A 25,497-nucleotide genomic window follows, 5' to 3' on the forward strand; every position below is an offset into this window, starting at 1 on the left:
CTTTGAGAGTGGAATATCGGTCCGAACCTTGAGAGCTTCCGCTCGGCGGCCCGGGCTTTTCGGTCAATTAATAAGCACCGATGGACGCTCCGACTGTCGTGTCGAGGCCTCGAGCGCCCGCGACAGGCGGCGCGCTTTCCGCAATCTACTACCCGACCCAATCTGGCTCGGGCTGAAGCTACGGTATTCAGATATGGATTGACTGTTGATTGCAAATTGGAGTGGAACGAGAAGTTGCTTCTCATGTAAGTGCTTGGAATTTTATTCCTGTGCTCCGATTGGCTGGCTGTGGCAGAATTGACCGCCCCCAAAGTTACATCACGTGATATTTTCAGATGTTTGCTTCTGTCTCGATCACGTGATCAGCCCTGAACTCCGCTCGTGTCACGTGGTCCTACCACCTCGTCTCTCGGGTGACTTATCACGTGACTCGTACCTGTAATATTAACTTGCGTTATAGATATACGATTTGACTTGCGTTGATGGGGGTCCGCGGGGGTCTCCCCCGTAAATAGAGCTGAGAATATTGATATAATCGGTAGATATCATAGTATACTACAATTTGCACTTCTTGCCCCACGAATTAGAAGGGAGGGGCAGCATACTTGTAAGAAACCTGTTGAACATAGTCCGATGTAGCAGGATTGATTCAATCAGTTGGTATTCCGGTACTCTAAGATAGAAATAGCAGCTTGGGCAACGTAGAGTACCTGCCAGGCCAGACCATTCTACTGCTTTCTGCTCACAATTACTTGATTTTGGCGAAGAAGAAATTCATATTGCATGATTGTCGAACTTGGGGTCGACAACAAAGTAATTCAGATGGCTACGGCGGCCAATAAGTGTAAGCAGAGACGTCTCGTACTCTTCACTCTCGAACTGAAATACAGCAAGATTGGAGACCAGTGTAGTGTAGTCTTCGATTGACTGTAGCTGTAGCCTTCGGGAGCAAACTTTAAGTTCGGATCTAGTAGGCTACCTCGATAGAAATTTAACGGGTCTTTGGGACGGTCTTTTCGCATCAAAGATTCCAGTAATCAAATTTTTCAAACATGATTCTAAAAGAATTTTTCATTTTCTCGCTAATAGTATGGCAGTCTCTCAGCTCCGGCATGTACAAAGCTTCGTAAGGATTACACCAGTCCCCTGGTGCGCTTATCGGTCGCTTAAATACATCCAAAGACGGGCAAAGATCATCTTTGTCCAGGTCTCAGCAAGAGAACTTATCTTCGCGATTCAAACCTGGCGACCGCACTTCTATCTGAGTGTTCAACGATGGCATCCTGATTCGTCAAGAAATATTCGAACCCGAGAGCTTTGATCTTTCCGATCCACTTCAATATTGGGACTCGCTCGAGACCTCGGTCACCGCGATGCTTTTCAACGTACGCCGCGAGTTCGTCCACAGTGAAAGTAAACGGACTCTCGTAGTGAATAAAGTGAGTCGTTCTTGTGTTTGTAGAAGAAACAGTTTCCCCTTCAACAACTGACTCGTTAGAAAGAACATGACTGCAAAGCCATTGAGTCACCTGATTCACCGGGCTGAGGTCCAAGCGACCAGTCCAACCGGTCATATCAGGAATTGAGCCTGAAGCATCGACATATTTGACAAAGTCGTCCAGCACGGCCTGCGAAGACGTGTTGCTGAATTCATCGGAAGAGGGTAGGAAACGGTATACCGTTGAAGGGACCCCCAGAGATGCCCCTGCGCGCTCGAGAATACGTTCACTAGCCCACCGCGTTGCAACGTACCCGTTGCTACCGTCAACCGGGGGTATCCATGAGGCAGCTGACGCGGCCGGGCCGGAAGTTTCTGCTGCAATCTCTCTTGAAAGCACACCGGCCGTCGAAATGTAGTGAATCGGGATGCGACGAGCAGCGGCAAGCTTGACCAACTCGCGAGTCGGGTGAACGTTACTGCGGCGGAGTACATGGTAGTTATCCCAGAATGAGCGCACACCACCTAGATGAAGAATCACATCCACTTGTTGAGAAAGTAGCTGGAACTTGTCTTCTGGAAGGCCAAGCAAAGGGAGCGATAGGTCACCATCATGAGCAAGGATATTATCAGAGGCAACTGGGAGTCTTCGAGAAAATGGAGCCGAAAGCTTCTCGCGCACAGCCACACAGTGAACCATTTCGACACTTGGATGCTCTGCGAGCTGCGGAAGAAGATGTTTGGCTAGAAAGCCCGTGGCGCCCGTGATCAATATAGTTGTCTTTCCAGTTTTCTCTTTCTCTCTTTTCGGCGACGACAAAATTTCCTCAAAGAATGTTGGAATCGTTGGAGGACTTGTCTCTTCTTCCCAGTCTATGGGGTCAACGCTGGTGCTGACTTCAATCTTCCGCGCCATATCCCGCAATGTGTGATTTTCCAGAAGCTCAACGAGTCGAATAGCAACGTTGAAGACGGCCCGGATCCTGGCTTGAAGACGAATAGCTAAAAGAGAATTGCCCCCAACAAGGAAAAAACTGCTTGTCGGGGCGATCTCTAGGCCTAGAGCTCCGTGACTCTTTCCGAGAACATCTCGCCACACGTTCTTTAGCTGTATCATTGTCTCAGTAAGAACATGATCTTGCGGACTGTCGGGCGATGCGAGTTTAAGTCGCTGCGGCAGCGGCATTTCTTGAATCGCTCTTCGATCAATTTTAGCATGGTTGGTGAGAGGAAGTCTTTCCAGTGAGAATGCCACAGCTGGAATCATGTATTGAGGGAGTGGTAGCCTCTCAAGAAGCTGGGTTAAAAAGACTTCCCTTTCTGGGGTGTCGTGACCAGGGCTGAAGACGACGTGCGCAACCAGAAAATCTGGATCTCCAGCACGTAGAGTGACGACAGCCTCTTTCAAAGCGCCACCCGCAGTAGCCACAATGTTGCTCTCGATATCACGGAGCTCGATACGAAGGCCACGTATTTTGACTTGTGTGTCACCCACACATCGGCTGCGGAACACCAGGGCACCATCCGGCGTGAGGTGTCCGATGTCCCCGGTGCGATACATCCGTGTCCAGCCTTGAGCAAGGTATTCAGTAGATGCGTGCGGATTCACCATGAAGTGTTTTGCGGTCAGCGCTTCGTTGTGAAGGTAGCCTTGCGATACTCCTGCACCGCCAATATATACCTCACCTGGCATTCCCGCTGGCAGTGGCCTCAACTTTTCATCGAGGACATATGTATGGTAATTCGGCAGAGAGTATCCGCATGGAATACGACCCATAGCCTCAACTCTTTCTCTGTCCCGATATGGGATCTCTGTCTTGTGCGATGAGATTGAGATTTCAGTGGGACCATAGGAGTTAAAGAACCGAAGCTGTGGTAGTTGAAGTTCAGCGAAAGCGTTTGTGACAGTAGCTGTCAAAGGCTCACCGCCACCAAAAGCAAAACACCAGCTTGAGGCTGTTCGAAGGCTCTCAGAACCGTGCTCTAGCCAGAGAAGGTACTCCGATGGCGTGGCCTTTGTGTATGTGATGGCCTGTCGTTGAATGATCCGAGTGATTTCTAGCGGGTCACCCCGCTGACTACTCGGGACCACATAGACGCTGCCACCGTTTGCAAGCCCAGTATAGATCTGATCCACGGAGTGATTGAAGGTAAAAGCACTTTGCTGAAGTGTGTCTTCCGCCCGTAAGTTCCATGATTTGGTGTATCCCTCAATCTCGTTGCGGAGACCAAAGTGAGTGACAACAATTCCTTTAGGCGTACCAGTCGATCCGCTCGTGTAGAGAATCGCTGCTGGTGCCTCTGCTTGTGCGAGAATTTTCATATAGCTTGATGCTTCACGGTTGACCTTGGACACATCAATGATCTGCGCAGTAGGGACCTCTAGTTGTGGAGCACTAGCCGCTGTTGTCGCGTCCACAAGTATCGCAAATGGCTCACAGTCTTGAGAGACCACTGCTAGACGCGGCAAAGGGTTCCGAAGGTCGAGGGGTACGTAGACTGCCCCAACATATTTGATGGCCAGCATGGAGCAGATCCAGTCTACTGCAGGCTCTTGATAGCAGAGAACGCGGTCACCGGGAGCGACTCCTGCATTCTGTAATTTTTCTGCGATAGCTTCGGTGCGATGCATCATCTCCGCATAAGTTAACGAGTTGCCAAAGCCATCTTTAAGCGCAGCTTTGTCCGCGTTTTCCCGAGCAACTTGATCGAGACGATGAATCAAAGTTTTGGGCCAGTCCGAAATGAGGTCCGCTCCTAGGTGTGAGTTAGCACGATGTCTTCAGGAGCAGGCTTTTAGTCCCTCGTGGGTTAGGGGTGAGAACTCACCGTGACCATTCTGCCTAGCTGTATGCCTTTGCTTGTCGCTGAAGGTTGGTGTTTTCTCAAGCTCCAGAGAGGGAGTATTGGAGAGAACATCAAGCAGATGGACATATGTTTCGAGAAGCAGATTTGCTGCTGTTAAATCATAAAAGCTCTTTTGGGCACGTATCATAACAAGGGCACTTTGGGCACTATCAGTGATATCTAGCGTGATGTCATATGCTGTGCGACCCGGATGGGCTTCTTGAAGCTCAAATTGACAGTTGCCCCACGCATGGTTCTCCTGAGCACCCTGTCGATAGTCCAAGAAAGCCTGGAAGAATGGACTATGTGTGGCCGATCGAGCGACATTCAACTCGGCTAGCAGAACATCAAATGGCAAGCGAGAGTTACCCAAGGCTGAGTAGGCTGTTCTCCGGGCCTCAGCAATCGCATCGACGAAATTCTGACTTGAATGGCGACGAAAACGTAAAGGAAGCAGATTGAGGAAGAATCCGATGCTGTGCATCAAATCGCTTTCGTTACGAGCGGCATCGGCAATTCCGATTGTCAGATCTTGAGCATCACTCAACTTGAAAAGTAGGGTCTTGAATGCGGCAAGATAAAAGTGGAAGGGAGTGGATTGCTGTGCCCTGGATGCTGCCTTGATTCGAGCTATCACTGCAGCGTCGATGTGGCATGCCACCTGATGAGTGTCAAAAGTCTTCATTGCCGACCGAGAGGTGGTGTGTGCTATTGAAAGCACCGGAAGCACCGGCGGCTGCTCGCCAATAGGGAAAATGCTCCGCCAATATTGCAGTTCATCACTCATGCGACCCGACGCGATGTCTTGATGCTGAGCCTCGGAGATGTCAGGGTACTGTCTCGGTAGCGGTCCAAGTGACTGTCCATTGTACACGGTCTCAAGCTCGGAGATGAGAAGTTGGAAGCTGACGCCATCTATGATGATGTGGTGGTGATTGAAAAGCAGGTAATGTGAAGATGGTGATAATGTCAGTAGAACGATCTTTAGAAGCTCACCACTCGCTAGATCGAATGAATGGGCCTTGAGCTTGGCATACTCGGTAGCCACTTCGGCTACAGAGCTGATTGATTTTTGTTCCAGTCGGATAGAAGAGCTTGCCAGTATTTCTTGATACGCTTGACTAGCATCATTGCGATCTTCCACAAAGCAGGTACGCAACGCCTCATGTCGGTTGGTCACGACACGTACGGCACGCTCCAAGTCAGCGGCTCGCAGTTCTCCGGCGACGTGATAGTAGAATGTGACGTTGTAGGTTAGCTGGTCTTCCAAAAGTAGTCGAAGGAACCAGAATCTTGATTGTGACAACGATATTGGCACTCTTTTGATGATCTTTCGCTGATGAACTGCAGCCTTCGGGGCGATAGATGGAGGTGATATCTTCAGCTCTTCGTCGGGGAGACTTCCGTCTGTAGTAGATGCAGACGAAGGCGGCGTACAAGCAACTTGTGACGAGCTTTCGGACATACTTTCTGGAATGGCCGTCGTTGAAGCAGATGTTGTTGCTGTTGCTGACATAGCCTGATCGGTCGGTGCGTCTTGCTTTCCCAGGTTGCCTTTCAGCTTCTCGGGAAGTTTGTCCAATACAACCTCACAAATGTCCTGAATCGAAGCTCCACCAACGAGCTTTAACACTGGAATATCGACTTGCAGCTCTTTCAAGAACCAGGATCGTGCTTCAACAGCTACCAGTGAGTCAATACCCACTGAAACAAGAGGTGCGTGACGGTCCATCTCCTGATCAGAGATTTGGAGAATAGCCTGAAGCTTCGCCGAAAAACAGTCTGACCGTCATTTCCGATCACACGTCAGTAAACAGTAAGAATGAGGGGTGAGAGAAGAAAGTCTCACTTACCTTGCAGTATTTCCAATGCTTGATTCTGGGTCGTTGCCAGAGACAACTGTTGGCTAACAGGAAGTCGGGTCTGCTGTTTCTGCTCTCCCGAGCCAGAATTTGCATGCTCACTAGTGACAATGCAATGCGAGAAAAATGGATTACTGAACCATGGGCCTTTGATATCCTCGTTTTCTCGAATCGTACGAATGCCGGTGGTCACTACCGCTTCCGGTAGACCGGACTCATCTTCTGGGCTCACATAGCCTGTTTGAATGGTCTCTGCAAAGGCCAGTCTCAAGTCAGGCTCTGAGAGGGCTGCCAAGCCCATCCGTGCGAGTTGTATGGAGACAGCTTCGCCAGCAGTCTCAACATATCCAATCCCGACAACCCGACCAATGTCAAGAGCCGAAGCGGCCAGTCCACGGCGTCGACGTTGACGCACGAGACTGTTTATGTATCCGTTGGCGGCAGCATAATTAGACTGTCCCGAGTTACCAATCACGCTCGCCGATGAGGAGAGAATCACGAAGAAGTCGAGCGCTTCATCGTGAAAAACTTCGTCAACGTTCCTGGAGCCGTCAATCTTCGGGGCAAGAACCCTTCGCATTTCGTCTGCTGCCATGTTGGCAAACAGTGCGTCGTGAAGGACCATAGCTCCGTGAGCGATACCTGCAATTGGTGGACAGGTTGCTCGAATCTCGTTTATCACAGACTTGACAATGCTTTTGTCTGTGACGTCCATTGGGATAACTTTGACCATTGCGTTCGTTCCTTGGAATGATTCCAGCCATCTCGGGTCAATTCGAGGTTGGCGACTTGTCAAACAAACACAACCAGCGCCATTTTCTACCATCCACTCGCAGAGAGACTGACCAATCTTTCCGCTCAATCCGATGAGAAGATATGTCTTACCCGGTGAAAACATGGTTGAAGTCCTGAGTGGGCGGATTTCCGCAAGTATAGATCCGGTGGACGGCCAATTAATAATTGAACAAGTTGCATGCTCCAGCATATCCATACCTTGGATTTGGCTAACCTCGAACACAGGCCGTGAGAAAGACTGTTCCCTGATCGGTGATTTTGAGACCTTCGCACGCACAAGAGCATCTGCAAGCAATTCATTCAAGTGACTAGGTGGCGTCAGGAAGGAAGATTCATGTTGAAGCAAGGCAGTGCGATCAACATATCTGCAATTGGACGGCAAAGCTGCGACAATGTTCGAAGATCCCCTCGCTGTCAGGTTCAAATAATGACTCGGATTCAAGCGACGCAATGTTCTTCGTAGTATGTGTTGTGACGCGCGTGAATCCAGCAATATCCACTGCCCAAGTGATGGAGGGCTGATATTCAAATCGATCTCGCATACAAATGTGACGCGCACGGCAGTCGTCAAAGCCGCCCGACGTAGAAGCGCTTCAGCAAGAAGCCCATCTTCTGTGGAGCATTGGACCAAAATGTGACTCCCTGTGGATAGTGAATCCAGCACAGAGAAAGCGAGCAGCTCACTCGCCACAGAAACGAGCAGAGGAGCAAATGAAGTTTCATCGTCCGTTTCTTCAACAATGTCGACGCTAGCCACTGGAACCACCTTCCAAGAATTATTGCTTGACAAGAATAGTGTTGGCTTTTGATCTGTCTCGCTTGCGCCAATTCCTAGGAAAAGGAAGGTATCTGGAGCCACACGATAAGCGGCCAAACTAGATATAGTGACACGGACAAGCTGTCCGAGGCTGTCTCTCCTTCGGAGGTGGGAGAAACCGGCACTCTCCACTAGGTATGGCCTCCACTTGGTCGATAGCTCAAGTGAGACATTTGACTCAGAGAGAGATACTCTTTTCTGAATCAAACGCCTGGATGCATTTAGTCTCTCATTCTGGCACGTACTGCTGACAAGACGAGGGATCTTGAGGTCTCCATCCACGAGGAATGTCTCCGGCTCTTGAGACCAGAGAAGTGGCGGCTGTGATCTTTGACCTTCCGTCCACTGTGTTCGTGACTCCCAGGTGTTCAACGCCGCCCCTTGCAGAAGAAATTCGGCGATAGACCGAGCCGCGTTCCAGTGTTTGCCGGAAATATCCAGGTGATGCAAGTTAATATGTGCCTGCTCATTACGAATGACACGGCTAAAGGCAATGCTTGCCATATGATATGGCTGGTCGACATGGGCGCCTTCAGTAATCCATAGGACATGTTTAGCGCGCTCAAACATAAGCTTGAGGCCACTCATCTTTTCATCCGTGATATCTTTGAAAATTGGTGTGTCAAGATCCACAAGATTGATGAAGGTACTCATTGGGTTTATCCTCTCAGCTTCCAGTTCTGTGGGCAGGCCATTGAGAACGACTATCTCATCGCAGTGGTGGCTCAATAATTCAGAAAGCTCCTCCGAGAGTCTCGCAGTTTGAAGGCTCTTCTTGCCTAGGATAGCAAGACTTTCCACACGAACGGAAGATCCGGGCGGGGAAGGACGAGAAGCCAGCGGCCGTCGCAGGAAGTTCACTCGATCATCTATAGCCTGCGCTGCTATGATAGACAAGGGCCAGGTGATGCCATCAACCTCTGGCGTAATCGCGTCGACGCCGGCGAATCCAGATTTGCGCAGAGCATTGTGCCATTGACCTGGGGTAACAGTAGGTGCCCATTGGCGACCATCATCCACGCCAAGCCACCAGCCTGGCAGACCAGCCATGACATTACCAAAGCGAGTAGGTCCCTGGTTCGTGATTTCCAGCATAAGCAGAAACCCGCCAGGCTTCAACAGCTGCCGGGTGTTCTCAAGTGTCTTCTGTAGTGACACTGTTGCATGTAGCACGTTCGAAGCGAGGATGATATCATAAGAGTATGGTTTGTAGCCTTGACTGGCCGGTGCTCTCTCAATATCCAAGGTCTTGAATGTGATTTTGTCACTGTAGACCTTGAAGAGATCAGAGGCTTTATTGAAGAAGCCGGCGGAAATGTCGGTGTATGTGTAGGATGACATAGTGTTGCCAATTTCTTCAAGAACAGATTTGGTGGCTCCGCCCGTGCCAGCGCCTATAATTCATTAGTAAAATTTAAAATGGTCTAGGTGGTTGAGCTGATGCCCCGTCAATGTTAGTCGTCTTACCTATCTCGAGAATATCGGCGTGAGGATAGCGATGCGTGATCTGCTGCACCATGCTCGCTAGGAAGGCGTTATATCTTTCGATACCCACGCCTTGCTTATAGAAATTATCAAGAAGGTTGTTGGGAAGCATGTGTTCCAAAATCGTTGTCTGTCCTCGCACGGCGTCTGGAATGTTTTCTCCGACAGCGCGAAGCAGCTTGACATCGACACTGTTTGGATGTTCGTTGGCTAAAACAGCTATATCCTCGTGCGTATCATTGATCCACTCGCACTTAAGGGTTGGATGCTCTCCTTGGGCTGCAGTTGAAAGGGTGTGGTTGATCCAGGCTCGGAGGTGTGCATGGTGCGGTTGACCATGTGCCCATTCTTCGTCAGTGATCTCATCGTTCCACTTGCGAATATAGTAGTACGATATCCTTTCACAGACTAGAGCCAGGTCAACTTCATCTGCCGTAGGGACGATGTTCTCTGCGATTGAGTTGCCATTGGGTAAGGCAAATTCGAGGCTGGTATGTGTAAACAGCCGACGATCGTCATCCGCAGTAGCAGGTGCAAAGGCCTTGATTTTGAAATCGTCAATCTGGACCATAGGATGTGCTCCACCCTCACTGAAGATATTGATGTTTGCCAAGAACGTATGTGCTTGCTCGTCGATTATTGCGCAAACCGGTATCTGAGATCCGTCAGGCGGCACTGTTGCGCACGCCGCAGGGTTGACTCGGATACTACCAATTGAGATAGGAATATGCAATGACCACAGACGCTCGTCTCCAGGAGCTGAATACGCAAGCATCGATGTTTGGAAAGCAACATCCAGCGTGCTCGGATGAACCAGATATCTTGAGTGGGGGAAAGTATCCAGCATCGCAAAGGACTCATTAAGGCGACGCCTCAAAGAAGACACTCCTCTAAAAGATCCCGAGTAACCATATCCGAGCTTTGAAAGGGCTGAATAAAATTGCTCCTTGTCGACCGCTGACATGTGGTAATCCTCAAGCAGATCTCCTGACAAGGCGGCCTCCATAGGAGGTCCAAACGTAATTTTGACCCGTCCGGTAGCCATGAGCTCCATCTTTGATTGGGATTTAGAACTGGCGATGGGACTGGAGTAACATGAGAAGTCAGCTGTGGCCAGGTTGCCATCATTATGGTATTTCGTTGCCGTCAGGGTCGCCAGTGTCTCGACGCCAGAGCTATCTCCTTCTTCAAAGGTAACCGCACGTGGAAGATTCAGGTTCTCGAGCTCGAAAAGTCGTACTTCCCGATCGGCGGCGAGGACTCTGGATGCTTCCAGCGCCATGGTGACAAATCCTGCCGCTGGAAAAACGGGCTGACCTTGCAACTGATGATCTTCAATCCATGGTATTTCCGACAACTTAAGGACATTTGACCATCGCATGTCATAATCATTGGAATCCGAAGAACGGACGCCCAATAGCTCGTGAGGAGGCTGCTGTCTGCCTCGGAGAGCTCGTGATATTCTGGACTCGTTCCAGTGAGTCTTGTCATGGTTCCATTGATATGCCGGTAGACCGACTATCAAGTTTGGCTGGTAGCATTTACCAGAAAGCGTCCTTTCATAAGATTGGAAGTTCACGTCATCAGCACCCGAATGAGCCCAAAGAAATCCCAGTGCATCTGACAGCGCTTCAAGGTCGTCCACGCCTCGGCTGAGCACACCACAATACGGAAGAGGGCTGGATCGTATCTCTGAAATGATTTGTGTCGCGGGTCCCTTGAGAGCGGGGTGGGGACCAACCTCCATGACAAGATTTATCTGGTCATCGCTTGTGACAGCATTCCTGACTGCATCGGCAAAAAGAACCGTATTTGTCATGTTATCCCTCCAATATGTGTCTCGAAGACTGCCAGTGGGAGTCATTCTGTCGCTGCTTGACATCACACTGGAGAACCAGGAAGTACAGCTCAGCTCTTGATTGACTTTCACATCACAGTTTCGTAATGATTCAACGTATGGATCACCGCATGCCAGCATATGGTGAGAGTGATAGGCCGTATCAACTTTCAAGAAGCGTGCAAATTTCGTTTCCTCGTCGAAGACTTTCTTCGCATGAATCACGGCATCGGCGTCTCCCGACAGAGTGACACTGGCTGGTGAGTTGTGTGCAGCAATCTTCAGTCTGCCCCTGAAAAACTTCAAATTCACAAGCTCGTCTGCATCTTCCCACGACGTACCGACCGCAAGCATTGCGCCCTTCGGGCTTCCTGCCTCGTTGCCGACCAAACGCACATGTAGACCACGATAGTAGGCGATCCGGACGGCATCATAGGCGGACAACAGACCAGCGGCGTATGCGGCACCAATTTCTCCTGAAGAATGGCCCACGACTGCTGTAAAAACGATGCCCGCGATCTTGAGAAGGTCGACCAAAATAATTTGGAGAACAGTGCAGAGTGGTTGTGACAGAGACGCCTCTCCAATCCGAGAAACACCTTCTTCAGCCAGAATTTCCTCCAACAGCTGCCAGTCAGGGCGATCGGCAACAGGCAAAGTGTTTAGCGACTTTTGAAGGTCAAGTACTCGATCTCGCACCCAACTGGATTTGCGAATGAGCTGCGCGCCCATGGTTGCCCATTGGGCACCTTGTCCTGTGAAAACACCCAGGACTTTTGCAAATCCGGCTGTGGACTTCGCAGACAAACGGGTTCCAATCAGAAAACCTGGATTCTGGGCGACAATTGCAAGTTTGGCATCAATATTGACTGCCAATTGTTCAGTCGTTGACGCTGAGAAGGTAATCCTCGTCGGAAGCTTGCTTCGGCGAGATTGAAGTGTCCAGGCCAGGTCAGCAGGATTGATATCCGTATGGGCTTTCAGATGTGCACTGTACGAATGTAGCTGAGAGACCAAAGAAGCCTCTGACATGGCTGAGAACACGAAAGGTGTGCTGGTAGTATTGGCCTTGGGCTTTGAATTTGGAGCCAGATACTCCTCCAAGATAGCATGAGCATTACTGCCACCAAATCCTGTTGGCGGTACAACAACAAACGAAAACGATTAGCTTCTTCTAAGCTTACGATGACTCAAGGCACTTGTACATACCAAAGCTGTTGACACTGACACGTCGAGGTAGGCCTTTTCCAAGAACCGGCCAGGGAGTCAGCTGTGTTGGTACGTGTAAACCTTGATAAAATGGTTCAACGCGCGGATTCAATCGATTGAAAAGCATATTAGGCACCACAAGCCCCTCACGGATCATAGCAGCACCCTTCAAGATACCAGCCAACCCCGCAGATCCTTCAAGGTGGCCAATGACGGTCTTGACAGAGCCCACATACAATGGGGTGGTTGTGGTATATTGACCGAAGCATTCGTGGATCGCAGCCGCTTCTTTGGGATCTCCCGCCTGAGTACCAGTGCCATGTGCCTCAAAAAAGTGCGGACGATCGTCGGGATTTTTCACGGGATCCAATCCAGCACTTGCATAAGTGTGTCGAATGAGCGCTGCTTGGGCGTCTGTACTCGGTACTGTGATACCGTTGGAGAAACCGTCCTGGTTGGCTCCAGTTTCACGAATAATGCACTCGATGTGGTCGCCATCTGCAATGGCATCACTCAATCGCTTCATAATAACTGCTGCAACGCCTTCTCCCCGGGCATATCCATCTGCATCTGCATCCCACATCCGGGATCGGCCGGTGGGTGACAGCATCCTCATCTTACTCTCAGCAACATACATGTCCGGATTCAAGATCACCTGCGTACCGCATGCGACAGCGACGCGCGATTCGCCGGTACGTAGGGACTTCACGCCTTGATGTACTGCAATCAGACTAGACGAACAGGCCGTGTCAATTGTCATGCTTGGTCCATGCCAGTCGAAGAAATAAGAAACTCGGTTCGAGATGATAGCTCGATTTGTGCCCGTTGCAAAATATGTCGGGATGGTCTGGAGATCGCGGAGGAGTGTGTCATAGTAGTCCACACTCATCGTTCCAACATATACGGCAGTATCGGATCCTCGCAAGGCTTCGGTCGTGTGTCCACCAGACTCGAGGGCCTCGTACACTGTTTCCAGAAGTAGACGCTGTTGCGGATCCATTGCTTCTGCTTCAGCAGGACTGATATTGAAAAAAGCGGCATCGAATAGCGTCAAGTCTTCCTGCAAAAGATATGACTTTTGAACGTTTGTGGTGCCATGGTGGCTGGCGTCGGGGTGATAGTAGCCCTCTCTACTAAATCGATCTTGTGGAATGTCTCGACACACATCGCGAGGGCTTGCCAGGAGCTCCCACAATGCAGATGGGGAGTTAGCACCGCCAGGGAATCGGCAGCCACTGCCAACGAGGGCTATAGGTTCGGGTGGCTGAGGTGTGGAAGAAGCCATGGTTGGAGAAAGAAGTATATAAGATACGTCTAAAGATTTCCAGCAGATGAGTGTTTCACAGTCTCACGGTAGAGTTGCCAAACCAAAACCCATGAACGCAATTGTTGTTGAAAGACAACAAGGGATATGTTCTGGAATACTCCGTGTCCCTTAATACAAGACTGATCTCTCTCGACTTTTCGCTCTCCTGCTTCTACTCTTCATCCCCACTTTGCATCTACAATATCGATGATAAGGATCAGATAAGCCCCCAATCTGACATTACGCCGCATCACCATTGCCGGTGCTGGAGGTACCTCATCAACGCCGACTTACTGCCAACCGAGTGCTTTGTCAAGAATCATTTCGGGTATGTCAAGAAGCTGTGAGACTGAGATCAGAGACTGAAGGCGCAAACCTAACTTAAAGCCCCGAAGAAAAAAGCGCCGAAAGTGACTAAGCATATCGCCGAAGATGTGCATCAATGGAGAGCATAGTTTCCGCCCCTTGGACCAGATTGGAACAATCGCTTCTCAGTCGCTCTGAGAAGGCGGATTTCAAAGTTTAAGTTTTTAGCAGGTCCAAACGTTCTCCTTCCACATTATCTGGATCTCTTTGTGAAGCGGTATAATATGGCGGAGGAAAAGAATCTCGCCCAGAACACAGATGCTCCAGAGACTCCCGATGTGGAGCTTGAAGGCGCTCACGATGAACCAGTCGACAGCGCCAACGAAGAATATCCCCACGGATTACGTCTCGTGACTGTGGTGGCCGCAGTCATGCTGACGGTCTTTCTGACGTCTTTGGATCAAGTGAGCACTAACTCCAACTGAGAGACTGTACTTGGTTGCTACCGTTACTGATCCCCGCCAGACTATTGTTGGAACAGCCATTCCAAAGATCACAGACGAGTTTCATGGCCTCAGTCAAGTGTCATGGTATGGATCAGCCTACTTCATGTGCCTTGGTGGTTTCCAGTCCTCGTGGGGCAAAGCATACCGATACTTCCCATTGAAGTTGTGCTTTATTGTGTCTGTCGTGATCTTTGAATTGGGTAGTCTGATCTGCGGAGTTTCGCCGAGCTCTGTTGCGTTCATCGTTGGCCGCGCTATTGCAGGCGTCGGTGGTGCCGGTGTTTCCAGTGGCGGGACTGTGATTCTCGCTTTTTGCGCGGAGCCCAAAAAGCGCCCGACATTGATGGGCTTTGTTGGTGTGGCATACACAGTTGCAGCTATTTGTGGGCCACTGATTGGGGGGCCTTTTCGGATAGAGTCACTTGGCGATGGTGTTTCTACATCAATCTCCCGATAGGTGGTCTTGCTCTCGCGCTCCTGATTGCCTTTTTCAAGACACCCAGCTCGGCGAGCGTGGTCCCGGCTACATGGATGCAGAAAATTTGGCACATGGATCCTGTCGGGATCGTTCTGTCCATGGGCGCCATCATCAGCTTCATCTTGGCCCTTCAATACGGAGGACAAACCTACGACTGGAGCAGCAGTGTCGTAGTTGGTCTACTGGTCGGCTTTGTCATCATTCTTGCTGCTCTGGCCGTCGCAGAGTACTATCAAGGAGAGTACGCTATGATGCCGCTGAGGCTCCTGAAAAGGCGATCTCTGTGGACTGGATGTGCCTATCAGTTCTTTTTTGCCAGCTGCTACTTCCTCCTGCTCTACTATCTGCCCATATACTTTCAAAGTATCAGAGGGGGCGACGCTATCCAATCTGGGGTTGACAATCTTCCATTGGTCATTGCAGGATGTCTAGCTGTTCTTGCTGGTGGAATTGCCGTCACAAAGACCCGCCACGCAACGCCTTTCATGGCGCTCGGTGCAGCCTTGGCTACAGTAGCTACCGGACTGCTCTACACACTCGACGTCGACACCTCCTCAGCAAAATGGATCGGATATCAAATTCTGGCAGGTGCAGCACTTGCCTTTCCATTCCAGAATGCGCTTAACATTGCGCAAGCCGATGTAGACTCGAGTGACATTTCCACTGTCACTGCAACTCTCTATTGTACGTTTATCCTGCAGTCCCCGATCTGTCTCAGGAGAACAAATCTGACCACAAAGGCTACCACCAGATTTCCAAGTCCTCGGAGGTGCATTCAGTATTTCATCTGCACAGTGCGCATTTGTGAATGTTCTGTTATCAAGCTTGCGCACTTCAGCCCCTGGAGTGAACCCGCTTCTTGTGGTCAATACCGGCGCCACGGAGTTGAGATCTGTCTTTACGGCTGAGCAGCTTCAAGGCATTGTGAGAGCCTATATGGAAGCCATCAAGGCTTCTTTTGCCGTTGGTATAGGCATGGTTGGCATCGCCTTTGTTTTGAGCCTGATTTGTCCATGGAAGAGATTGCATGCAGGTGCCGTGGGCGATGCCATGCCTGTTGGGTAGATAGCTCCGATACGGATTACTTTTCATTTCTGTTTGGTGCGTATATGTTTTGTCGTTGATGAATCTTGAAGAACGGCTGACAATATGGCTGAGGCCACTGGTGCAAAAGTCTAAGTACAACGATTGTAATGTTTAATATTATAAATATTTTGAATTTCCTCATTCTCCGAAATTGCTCCCCTCTCATCCATTGCTCTGCAATACAGAAGAAAATAAGACCAAACCTCTATTTGTTTCCATATCAGACAACATGAAAATCTCTTCAGATACATAGCGTTGTCTTTAGACATGCAAGTTTATCTTCAACGTCTTTTAGCAAGTCTTTCAACATTTCCGCATCATCGTCGTCAGCCAGCAGAAGCGGCGTGGGGCGTTGGCGACCACTACCACCCATGTCTTGCAGCGACTGCAACTGTGTGCTGCTGCTCTGCAGTGATATGCATACGTCTAATGCTTGGTGCTGGCGTCCAATGAGATACGAACATAGCTGCACTACAGACACCAGTCGAATCTGGCCCAGAGCCCCCGCGTGCATTTCAGTGCTGGGTTGATTGGCATCGTGTTGCAAGGCAATGAGGACTGCGACAAACACATTCAGAAGCAGTGCGTGACAAGCCATGACTAATTGGCGTATGATATCTTCACGGCTGGAAGCCTGGCTCAAGGAAGCCCCATCATGCGACGTCGATTTGTGCTGCTCGCAATAAGATCGATTTCTGTTGTGTGAAGAGGAGGCTAGATGCCACGACTCGGGAATCGTAGACATGTCGGCTTTCGAGGTAAATAGACCCGTCTTGCGCTCGGTCACTTGGTTGTGCAAGAGGCTCAGAATCTCCAGGAATTGATGTGATGCAGAAAAAGCTTCGTGAAGCACCCCGCAACCCGTTTTCTTTTCGGGGACCGGCCGAAGGTGCGGGTGAGTGTTGAGGGCGCGCGTCGAGCTCGAATTACCTGAGCTGTGAGCTGCTCCGGCAAGCCAAGAGGTCACTGAGTCAAATGCAGCGTCATCGAGGAGCTTCAGCGATTGGGTTTGTGTGGCGTCTTTGAACGGCTCGGGCAATTTCAGCGTTTCGAACAAGGCTTGGCTAGAGTGCTGCAAAGCTGCAAGCCGTACATTCAATCGAGATAGCCGCGCAACCACGAAATCCGGATCGAATGTTTCCGCAAGATTGGTAGGCAGGGCTTTACTATGATCGCTTCTGCTCGTGCTGTTCCTTACCGGTTTGGTGGCATCTCTGCGGGTGTGAGTTTGGTAATGAGAGCCAGCTATACCATCCACTGCGCGTGGTCGGGGAGGTCTTCCACTCGCGCTGTTGTCGCTACTTTCTCTATCCGAGTACTCACGGCCGGGCGTGCCAGGTAAAATATCCAGCTCGGGAGGAGTGTTTAAAATACTGTTCCAGGCAAATGTTCCAGGATTGGGACCATGATCATTCCAATCCACATGCATCTCGTCCGCAGTGAAAGAGTTTGACCATGGAACGGCCCCAGATGATATGTTCAAGAACGGGTCGATCACATCCATGGTATGCTTGGTGGAATTGCTGCTTGGGTTTGCATTCGAACCTGCAACCACATTTGGTCCATCCATGGCTCGGTCATTGGCGGGTATGTCTTCGCCCATGTCCCCGTCTAGATCGATCTCGAGGCCAACACCCGCACCGTTCAGTGTAGCACCGGTGGCGTTGACAATTGAAGAAGTTCTCTGGGAGCCCGTGTTTCGCCGGCGTGAGACGCCCGATCTCAGGGATACTGGGGTGATAGGTGCGGAAAATGATTCTGCAGGCAGACCAGCCCTGCTATCGATGGACTCGTCGATCGAAGTTGGGAGACTCGGTCGGCCCTTGGGCAGACTCAAGCTATACACACATTGCACACGTCTTCGCAAACAGCGATCGCAAGTTCCAGTATTCCTGTGCGCATCCCGAGTGCATCGGAGCTTCTGTTGATGGCACCTGTCGCATGATTGCCGCATGGGCGGGGCGTTTGGAGCCTGCGACATGGTGGATCCCAAAGTCGGTTGTCTTCGTGAACATTCATGCTCTGTTGCCGGGAATATTGGTGGCTTTAAACATTGGCGGCTCCGTTGATTTTGGGGGCGGTGCGGGGAAGAAAAGGCATAGTCAGGAGTTGTCGCTGCTCATATCAGGCCAAGCAAATCCAATAGTGTCGAGACGCGTCCATCACATATTCAGCCAAACAATTGCGAACAAAGACGAGTTAAAAACGGCCATCACCGCCCATCCCAACAAGGTGATAAAGTCCAGACGAGTCAGAGGCGGGTAGCCTAACGGCGTGTGAGCGCCCATGGCGAAACCTCCGACGAGTCAGGGGCAAGTACCGATATCTTTGTATTGCATTAGGGTTTTCCATTGGCAAATTCACAGGGGATGTGAGAGAATTTGACAGCTTCCAAGACTCTAGCTCGAATGTAGCCTTTAGGCGAGCACTCAACAGTGGTGATGATTGAGGATGATTATGTTCAGTTTCGTCTAGCGCAGTGCTTGGGTGGCCCGGCTCGGCTTGTTCCGTGAAGTCTGATGCTACTGGGAAGTAAATAGTGCATACTCGGTGTATCAAGGCGTCGCTATAAGCACCAAGTTGTAAACCTTTGCTCGCATCGCTCTCCTTGATGCGGATACAGTTCAACAATACAATAGTAGACAACAACCAGAATACAATAGGGGAAAGTCCTCACTCTCTCTCAAAGTGGTGTTTGAGCTAGCAAGGTGTCGTGGGCGGGGAGACTTGGGAGAAGGTACGTACCTTGGCACCCGTGTGACGGCTCACGTCAGATTAAGAAAGACTTCGCGTCCCCACCCCCACAAGTATACCATTCCTCCTAGCGAGCCCTACGTGTCAAAATCCACCTTATGTGAGAACTGGAAGGGAGAGACAGATATTATCTTGACACGATAGGACTAGCGTGCCGCCTGTTTGAGACTCTCAAGGCAAGCCAAGACAAGAGGGGGAGAGAGCTGGAACTAGACGAGCTGACAGATAGTAAGACGAAGTCACGAAGAGCAGCATACGACGCTTGGGTTGGCCAGCACCTAATGCGTTGCTTTTCAACGGGATGAAGTCTAAACCGAGACTGACTTAGCTCCTGCAGGTCAGCGCAGAGACCATCAGTCTTCCGGGTACTGAACTCCTCCATCGATACCGAAGATGATCCCACTAATGCACCTCGTCGCCGCCGAGGGAAGACACTCGGCTAAATTGGGCACGGCGGTCGAACTGTAAGACCGTCGTTCGAGTTGGGACTCTCTTCTTGTTCATTGGTCATCTCGTCACGGCACTGATTGTACGTCTTATATTTTGGTAGAAAGTGGCCAAGTAAAAGGGCCGAAGTCCGTCAGCGGTTCGGCGGATTTCCATCGAAGAACAATCAAGCTGACATCACGTCAACGCGATTTCTATTACACACTCATTGTATCGCCATATATGAGTGCCACGCAATCGCTCCATAGATATTCGAGTCACAAAGGAAAGACATCCTCGTTCATATCACTCAAAGAGGGCAAAGCTGCTTCGGTGCTGTCAAAGTGCTTAGCGGCCGATCGCTCAAAGGAGTCCGCGTCTTTCGGCTTTCGGATCTTCCCTTTGGCGGAGGCCCGAGCGTTCAGGAGCCGAGCGGAAGCGGACTTTCTTCGAGCCCGAGACTAGCGTGAAGCGGAGGCGGGTCTTACTCCGGCCGATGTCTAGACTCGAGAAGTCTAGAGTGACCGGTGGAACCTGGATGCTGGTGTGCTTGGCTTGCCTTTTTGCGTATTATGATTGAGGAGAAAGCATAAAGGTCATTATATTGAGGTTGTATTGAATGAAGCCCCTTTCTTAATAGAAGGTGACAATCTTGCGAGCCGCGATACGTCAAGCAGGTGGCTGGGCTGGGCTTGACACTGAACATACTTTCAGCCCCCCGGACCGGCTCGGGAGATCACTCGGGCCGTTGGGGAGATGCCCCAGTATCAGTGCTTAGACTTACAGAGCGGCGATGATGCAGAAGGCACGCGCTGCTGTTGAGTTTGAAGTTAGTGTGATAACGTGCACTAAGTTGTTGCGACTTGGGATATCTTACTTGGCCACCTGGAGGGCTTAGGCTACATCTTGTCTCTATTAATAGACTGGGGTCATGTTTCAGGTGGAAGCTTCTACTGGTGTGGCCTGGACGAACTAAAGCTTTCCTTGAGGTCGATTCCTCATTGCAGCTTGATTCGCATGGTAGCTACCTTACGTAAGGCTTGATCCAGAAACGATATGGAAGAAAGGCTAAGACAGTTTTGCAGAGACTATATATTATCGAGACTGATTCCCTGGGTATTGCACAGTATTCGGAAATGGCTGTCAGTTGCCAGGAGCTCCGCTGGGTGACCAGTCTCGAGAATCCTTCCATCACCCATCACCACGACCAAATCATTATCGATGATCGTTCTCAGACGGTGCGCCACGGTGATGGTAGTCTTCTCTGCAAACTCTTCCCGAATGACCTGTTGCATGATTTGGTCAGTCGCCCAGTCAACATTGCTGGTAGCCTCGTCTAGTACAACTATTTGACCGCATCTCAGCATTGCCCTCGAGAGGCAGAAAAGCTGTTGCTGCCCATGCGACAACGCAAGCGTGTCGATATCAACATCCAAGCCGCCGCGCTTCTGGACATGATCCCATAGCCCAACCTTTTCAAGTGCTTGTGTAATCATGGCATCTGCCACTGCTTCATCTGGAGTCACATTGAACCGAACTGTCCCAGGAAGCATTAATGGATCCTGCGGGATGGCTATCAAACGTGAACGGACCTCTTGTCGGTTGACGCTCTCGAGACTGACCCCATCAATCGTAATGCGGCCGCTCTGGAGATCAATCATCCCGAAAAGAGCAGAGATCAAGGATGACTTTCCGCTACCCGTTCGCCCACAGATTCCGACTTTTTGCCCTGGCTGAATGGTGAGGGATATATTTTTGAGCACTGGACGGCCTATGTCACTGCTATACGAGGCCGTAACCTTTGCGAATTCCACCGCACCCCGCGCAGGCCAGTTGTCTGTCGGCAACATCCGCGACTCGATGCTCGCTTCTTCCGAGACTGTCGTTTCCACAAACTCCTTCACGCGAGACACCGCTTGCAGCGACGTTTCGAGGTCTGTATAAAAGAAGATGAATTGAGACAAACTCTGGCTGAATCCAAGAATATTGAGCATTGCGACACCCAGACGGCCCCCGGTCGTACTACTCGGTAGCTGAGTTGCCAAGCTAACGAGCAGAATGCCCAATGCTGCAACTATGAGATCAAGCACAAAGTTGAGCCAGCGCTGGATGCAGTAGAGAAGATAGACCGGTCTTTGCGAATCGTCCAGTCGTTCTTGATTGCGCCGTTCGAATCTCTCCTGCCATCCGAGTGCGCGAATTGTTGGGAGACCCTCGAGTGTTTCGGAGATGCTGGAAAACAATGGAGACTTAAGCTCCAGATCCAGTAAGCGCAGCTGCCTCGATGTGCGGAGATAGAATCGTTGCAGAAGCCAGGTAGCACTGAGGCATAATGGGATGGCAATAGCTAAATAGGTCGATCCCTCGGCGATCAGCGCGATCTGCAACAGTGCTTGAAATGCCATCGGCGTCGCCTGCATCATAGATACGGGTAGGCGACTATTGATCAATGACATGTCCTGGCTGAATCGGTTCAAGGTCGTTCCCGAGTCCACGGATGAGAAGAATGACGTGGGTGCATGCAGAACCGAATCAAGAAGTTTCCAGTGCAGTTTTGCTGCTGAAATGGGCACAATTGAGATCATCATGGACCAGATGCTCAGGCTATAATTCAGAATGGCCCCACAAGCCAAAGCGAAATAGGCCCCTAGGAAAGACGCATCGTTAGGCCTCTCAGACTCGGTCCACCACTGGACCCAAATCTGAGTGAAACTGCTGCAGACCACATAAGCCAGGCTTGCAAAAACAAAAATCGCTGCTCGAGGACATCCGATGGACCTCAGATAATACATCATAACGGCTGAGTCAGATGTAGTCTTCCTGGGAGGCTCTACAGCAGGGGCGACCAGCACAGACGATTCCGCTCCCTTTGGTTCATTCGGTTGAGGTGATGCGGCGGTGGTTGATATAGATACGTACTTTTCTGCGACATCATCGTCCGCAGTGGAATTAGCTAAAAGACTTCTCACTGGTCCTTCCACATCACTCAGCTCTTTGAATGAGCTGTATTGCTCAACGTGACCTTTTGGGCTTAATACAATGATGTTGTCTGCAGACCGAAGATGTTGCACGGAGTGAGTGACAAGGATGACCGTTGCTCCAAGGTGCTGAAAGAGGCCTTGCTGAGACAGCAGACGATTGAAGATTAATTTCTCGGTTCTTGCGTCGAGAGCACTCAGTGTATCATCCAGCACGACCAACGGCGCCCTGGCGTAGACTGCCCGTGCCAGGGCCAGCCTTTGCTTTTGCCCGCCACTCAAGTTGATTCCTCGGCTGCCGACAATTGTTCCATCGCCGTCGGGCAATTGCCCAATGTCTTCGTTCAAGCCGCAGGCCCAGATAACCTTGCGGTACCAAGCTTCATTGTAGGGAGACTGATTCAGGATATTGTCCTTGACAGAGGCGTTGATGAGCCAGGGTGTTTGCTGGCAATAGGCGACTGCAGAATCATCTACTCTTACTTTGCCTCTGCAAATTGTCATTTCGCCGAGCAGGGCGCTGAGCAGAGTAGTTTTTCCGCAGCCCACGGGACCAACAATCGCATTGAGGACGCCCCGGCGGATTTCAAAGGTTTGGTTGAACAGAATCAACTGAGATTCTGCAGAGGAGGCAATGCTTGCATCTTGCACGGAGACCACGTGTTTGCTAATGGAATGGTCTCTTCCCGCCGTTCTAAAGCTCTCTAGTTCCAATTGACTTCCACCTGAATGAGTCTCGATCGAGCCATCAGGACGACTCATTTGGTCGATAGCTCTACCATCAACACGGTCATCAAGCCGGAGATAGGCTTCAATGCGTGTGAAGGAACCGAGGGTTCCCGCAAATGACGGAATGGAGGACAAGACCTTTTGCAATGGAGTTGTGAGTAGCTGCGTTAGTGAAAGAGACGCAAATATCTGCGCTGCGACGGAATCGTGCGTCTTGTCTGATCTGACCCCATATATGTAGATGACAAAAGCAAATGGTGCAGAGAATTGCAGAGGTATGGTTGCTGGATTGATCGAGTCAGTACGAAACATGCTTCCCATTCTTCACGAGGGGCATAGAAACCGACAAATGATAGCCATGTATGCAAAGAACCTCCGGTAGCGCTTGGACAAATCCAGCTCGTAAACGCGAGCATTTTGCATTGTTCGAGCGACGATCTCCTGTAGACCCATGATTTTCACGCTTTTCATATTTCTCAGAATTGAGGATGTCAAGGTCACTCGCTTTTGAATGGCGGCACCCCATTCTCTTTGACGCCGTGGCACATACTTTGCGACCCGTGTATTCACAGCGGTGGCAACTGGATCAAAGCCGATTAAAAATAGGTCAACCAGTCGATCGATTGAGCATCGTCTGACTTACGCAGAGCGAGTATCACAGGAGCTATACTAGCCCAATCCAATTGCCGTTGCAGCAGCACAAGGGCTAAAATGGTCTCAATGCTGCTGGCCCAAATCTCGTGTCCGCTTTCCACGGTCAAGCCGATACGATCCACATCCGAACTAGCAAGAGTCAGCGCGGCAGATGATCTGGCTTCGTTCAAATGCAATCGCAAGGTTTTTCGATAGATGATGCTCACGAGCGAGCCGCGTATCATGACAGTGGATCGGTACACCTTCAAATTGTATAACCCCGTGCTCACCTGAAGAAGGGCGTCAGCGCATAGTTCTTTGGCGTCGATGACTTATCTGAGATACGCACTGCAATTCCGATATAGACAATAGCTGTTGCACCAATAAGACCATAGCCGAAATTCCTATCCCTCGCTTGATTTGGGAGCTGCACGTAGTTCACTACGCTGGCCAAAAGAAGTGGCTGGCAGTATTTGAACCCAATGAGAATAATACGAGGAAGAACAGGTGAGAGCAGAGGCCACTTCAATGCAACTGCCGTTGTTCTCAGCAATGCGCACCGCCTGGTCTGCGACAAGTCCGCTGGTCGACGTTAGTCAAATCTTCCCTGGAGCTTTCTACACGTCAGTAGCCTACCTCTCATCCAGGTCTTTTCTATAGCGGCCCCAAGCCCTGCTGATGTCATCTCCGGTTCAAGCGGATACAAGTCGTCCAAACATAGAGTCCCATTGTAACCAGCCATGAACAGACGGTTCAACCACCAGAAGACCATGCGATTGTAGATACTACTAGTAGTCTCGGGAGAGACCTTTGCATTTCGGTCTCGAAGAGTTGCTCTTTTCTCCCGTCCTTCTAGAACTGCGATGAGCAACTTGACTGCAAGTGATACAGTGAATGTCGCCGCGATCGGAGCATTCACGTTGCGAAGCCACAGTGATCGAGCCTGAAGCGCATCAAATAGGATTGAGAAGAAAACGTAGACACTCAGCAATGTGGACGGTCTGGTGGAACGCTGATGCTCGTAATATGAGAGGATTGCGAGCCCACAGGCGACGATCAAGGACAAGACGGCCGCTGGAATGGAAGCTGCAGTCCGCAGTGATGGTTTTAACGACCACAAAGCAAGCAGACCCAGCTGAAGAAGAGTTAAAACAATTATAGTGCCCTGTCCATATCAATCAAAATATCTAAGTTAGCCTCGGTTGTACATTTTTGGGGGAGGAACAGAGTCTCATATTACCAGTTTCACCAGTTGGCTGCTCGATTTGCGAGTCACCACTGGGGCTTGGCGGAGCTGCCACAGCCGAGGACCGCTTAGAGTCAGAAACAATATCGACGGTACAATTGAGAGCCAGATCTGCTGGAAGAAGATGGTGAAATCAAAGCCACCATGACAACCCGTAGGCAAAGTCGGCCCCCAGGACTTGTCTGCTTGCAGACATGATCTTTCAGACATGATGCCTCTCGAGGCGGACGGTCCGAAAAACGACAACAAAGCTCGATAGGACAAAAGGAATTTGGTCAAGATGCTTTTCAGTGGAGAACTGAAGGCCTCAGCACAATGACAAAATGATTCTCAGTTATCAGAATGAATTTATTTATTGAAGATGGGCAGCAAACTCATGTCTATTATTCCATCGACGACACGTGACATTTTGAGTCACTTCTGAAGCTTCGCGGGATCTCTTAGGGCAAGTACCCCTGCTTGCACTGCCGCTAACTCCGAGTGGCAGTGGCAGATTGGAGGACCGCCGGAGTCACCTTGCGAATACGACGGTGAGCCCTGTTCTAGTCTAGCTTGAATCTTGGTGCACGCTTCGCCCTTCCTCCCCCGTCGTAGACCCCTGGAACGGAGTCAACGCGACGTTGATCGTGCAGCCCTCGAACAAAGCAGCATACTAATTTCACCTGACTTCTCATTCAAGTTTTTACACCTCGAGTGACATAAGCTGCCGCTCACCGCTAATCTGAAAAAGCCATTATTCCTACTGGAGTTAGAAGCAGC

General features: G+C 50.4%; 4 protein-coding genes across 4 annotated transcripts; 1 reads left to right on the forward strand and 3 right to left on the reverse strand.

Moving 5' to 3' along the window:
- Positions 1 to 1,223: 1,223 nt before the first annotated feature.
- Positions 1,224 to 13,575, reverse strand: N7539_000665 (uncharacterized protein; the record flags this gene model as incomplete). The annotated part of the gene is made up of 5 exons (XM_056930269.1): positions 1,224 to 4,195; positions 4,268 to 6,067; positions 6,139 to 9,153; positions 9,227 to 12,214; positions 12,291 to 13,575. The coding sequence occupies 5 exons, from the start codon at positions 13,573 to 13,575 to the stop codon at positions 1,224 to 1,226; spliced, it is 12,060 nt and encodes a 4,019-aa protein (XP_056794562.1).
- A 611-nt stretch (positions 13,576 to 14,186) lies between these two features.
- Positions 14,187 to 15,951, forward strand: N7539_000666 (MDR family MFS transporter; the record flags this gene model as incomplete). The annotated part of the gene is made up of 4 exons (XM_056930270.1): positions 14,187 to 14,366; positions 14,428 to 14,791; positions 14,866 to 15,570; positions 15,638 to 15,951. The coding sequence occupies 4 exons, from the start codon at positions 14,187 to 14,189 to the stop codon at positions 15,949 to 15,951; spliced, it is 1,563 nt and encodes a 520-aa protein (XP_056794563.1).
- Positions 15,952 to 16,213: 262 nt separating this feature from the next.
- Positions 16,214 to 17,953, reverse strand: N7539_000667 (Zn(II)2Cys6 transcription factor domain-containing protein; the record flags this gene model as incomplete). The annotated part of the gene is made up of 1 exon (XM_056930271.1): positions 16,214 to 17,953. One exon carries the CDS (start codon positions 17,951 to 17,953, stop codon positions 16,214 to 16,216), a length of 1,740 nt encoding a protein of 579 aa, XP_056794564.1.
- Positions 17,954 to 20,240: 2,287 nt separating this feature from the next.
- N7539_000668 (uncharacterized protein) lies at positions 20,241 to 24,948 on the reverse strand (the record flags this gene model as incomplete). The annotated part of the gene is made up of 6 exons (XM_056930272.1): positions 20,241 to 23,143; positions 23,207 to 23,440; positions 23,503 to 23,782; positions 23,842 to 24,074; positions 24,129 to 24,657; positions 24,733 to 24,948. The coding sequence occupies 6 exons, from the start codon at positions 24,946 to 24,948 to the stop codon at positions 20,241 to 20,243; spliced, it is 4,395 nt and encodes a 1,464-aa protein (XP_056794565.1).
- Positions 24,949 to 25,497: the final 549 nt, after the last annotated feature.

The sequence above is a fragment of the Penicillium diatomitis genome (genome assembly GCF_028827545.1).
Source record: "Penicillium diatomitis strain IBT 30728 chromosome Unknown utg000001l_segment0_segment0, whole genome shotgun sequence".
NCBI classification, from domain to species: domain Eukaryota; kingdom Fungi; phylum Ascomycota; class Eurotiomycetes; order Eurotiales; family Aspergillaceae; genus Penicillium; species Penicillium diatomitis.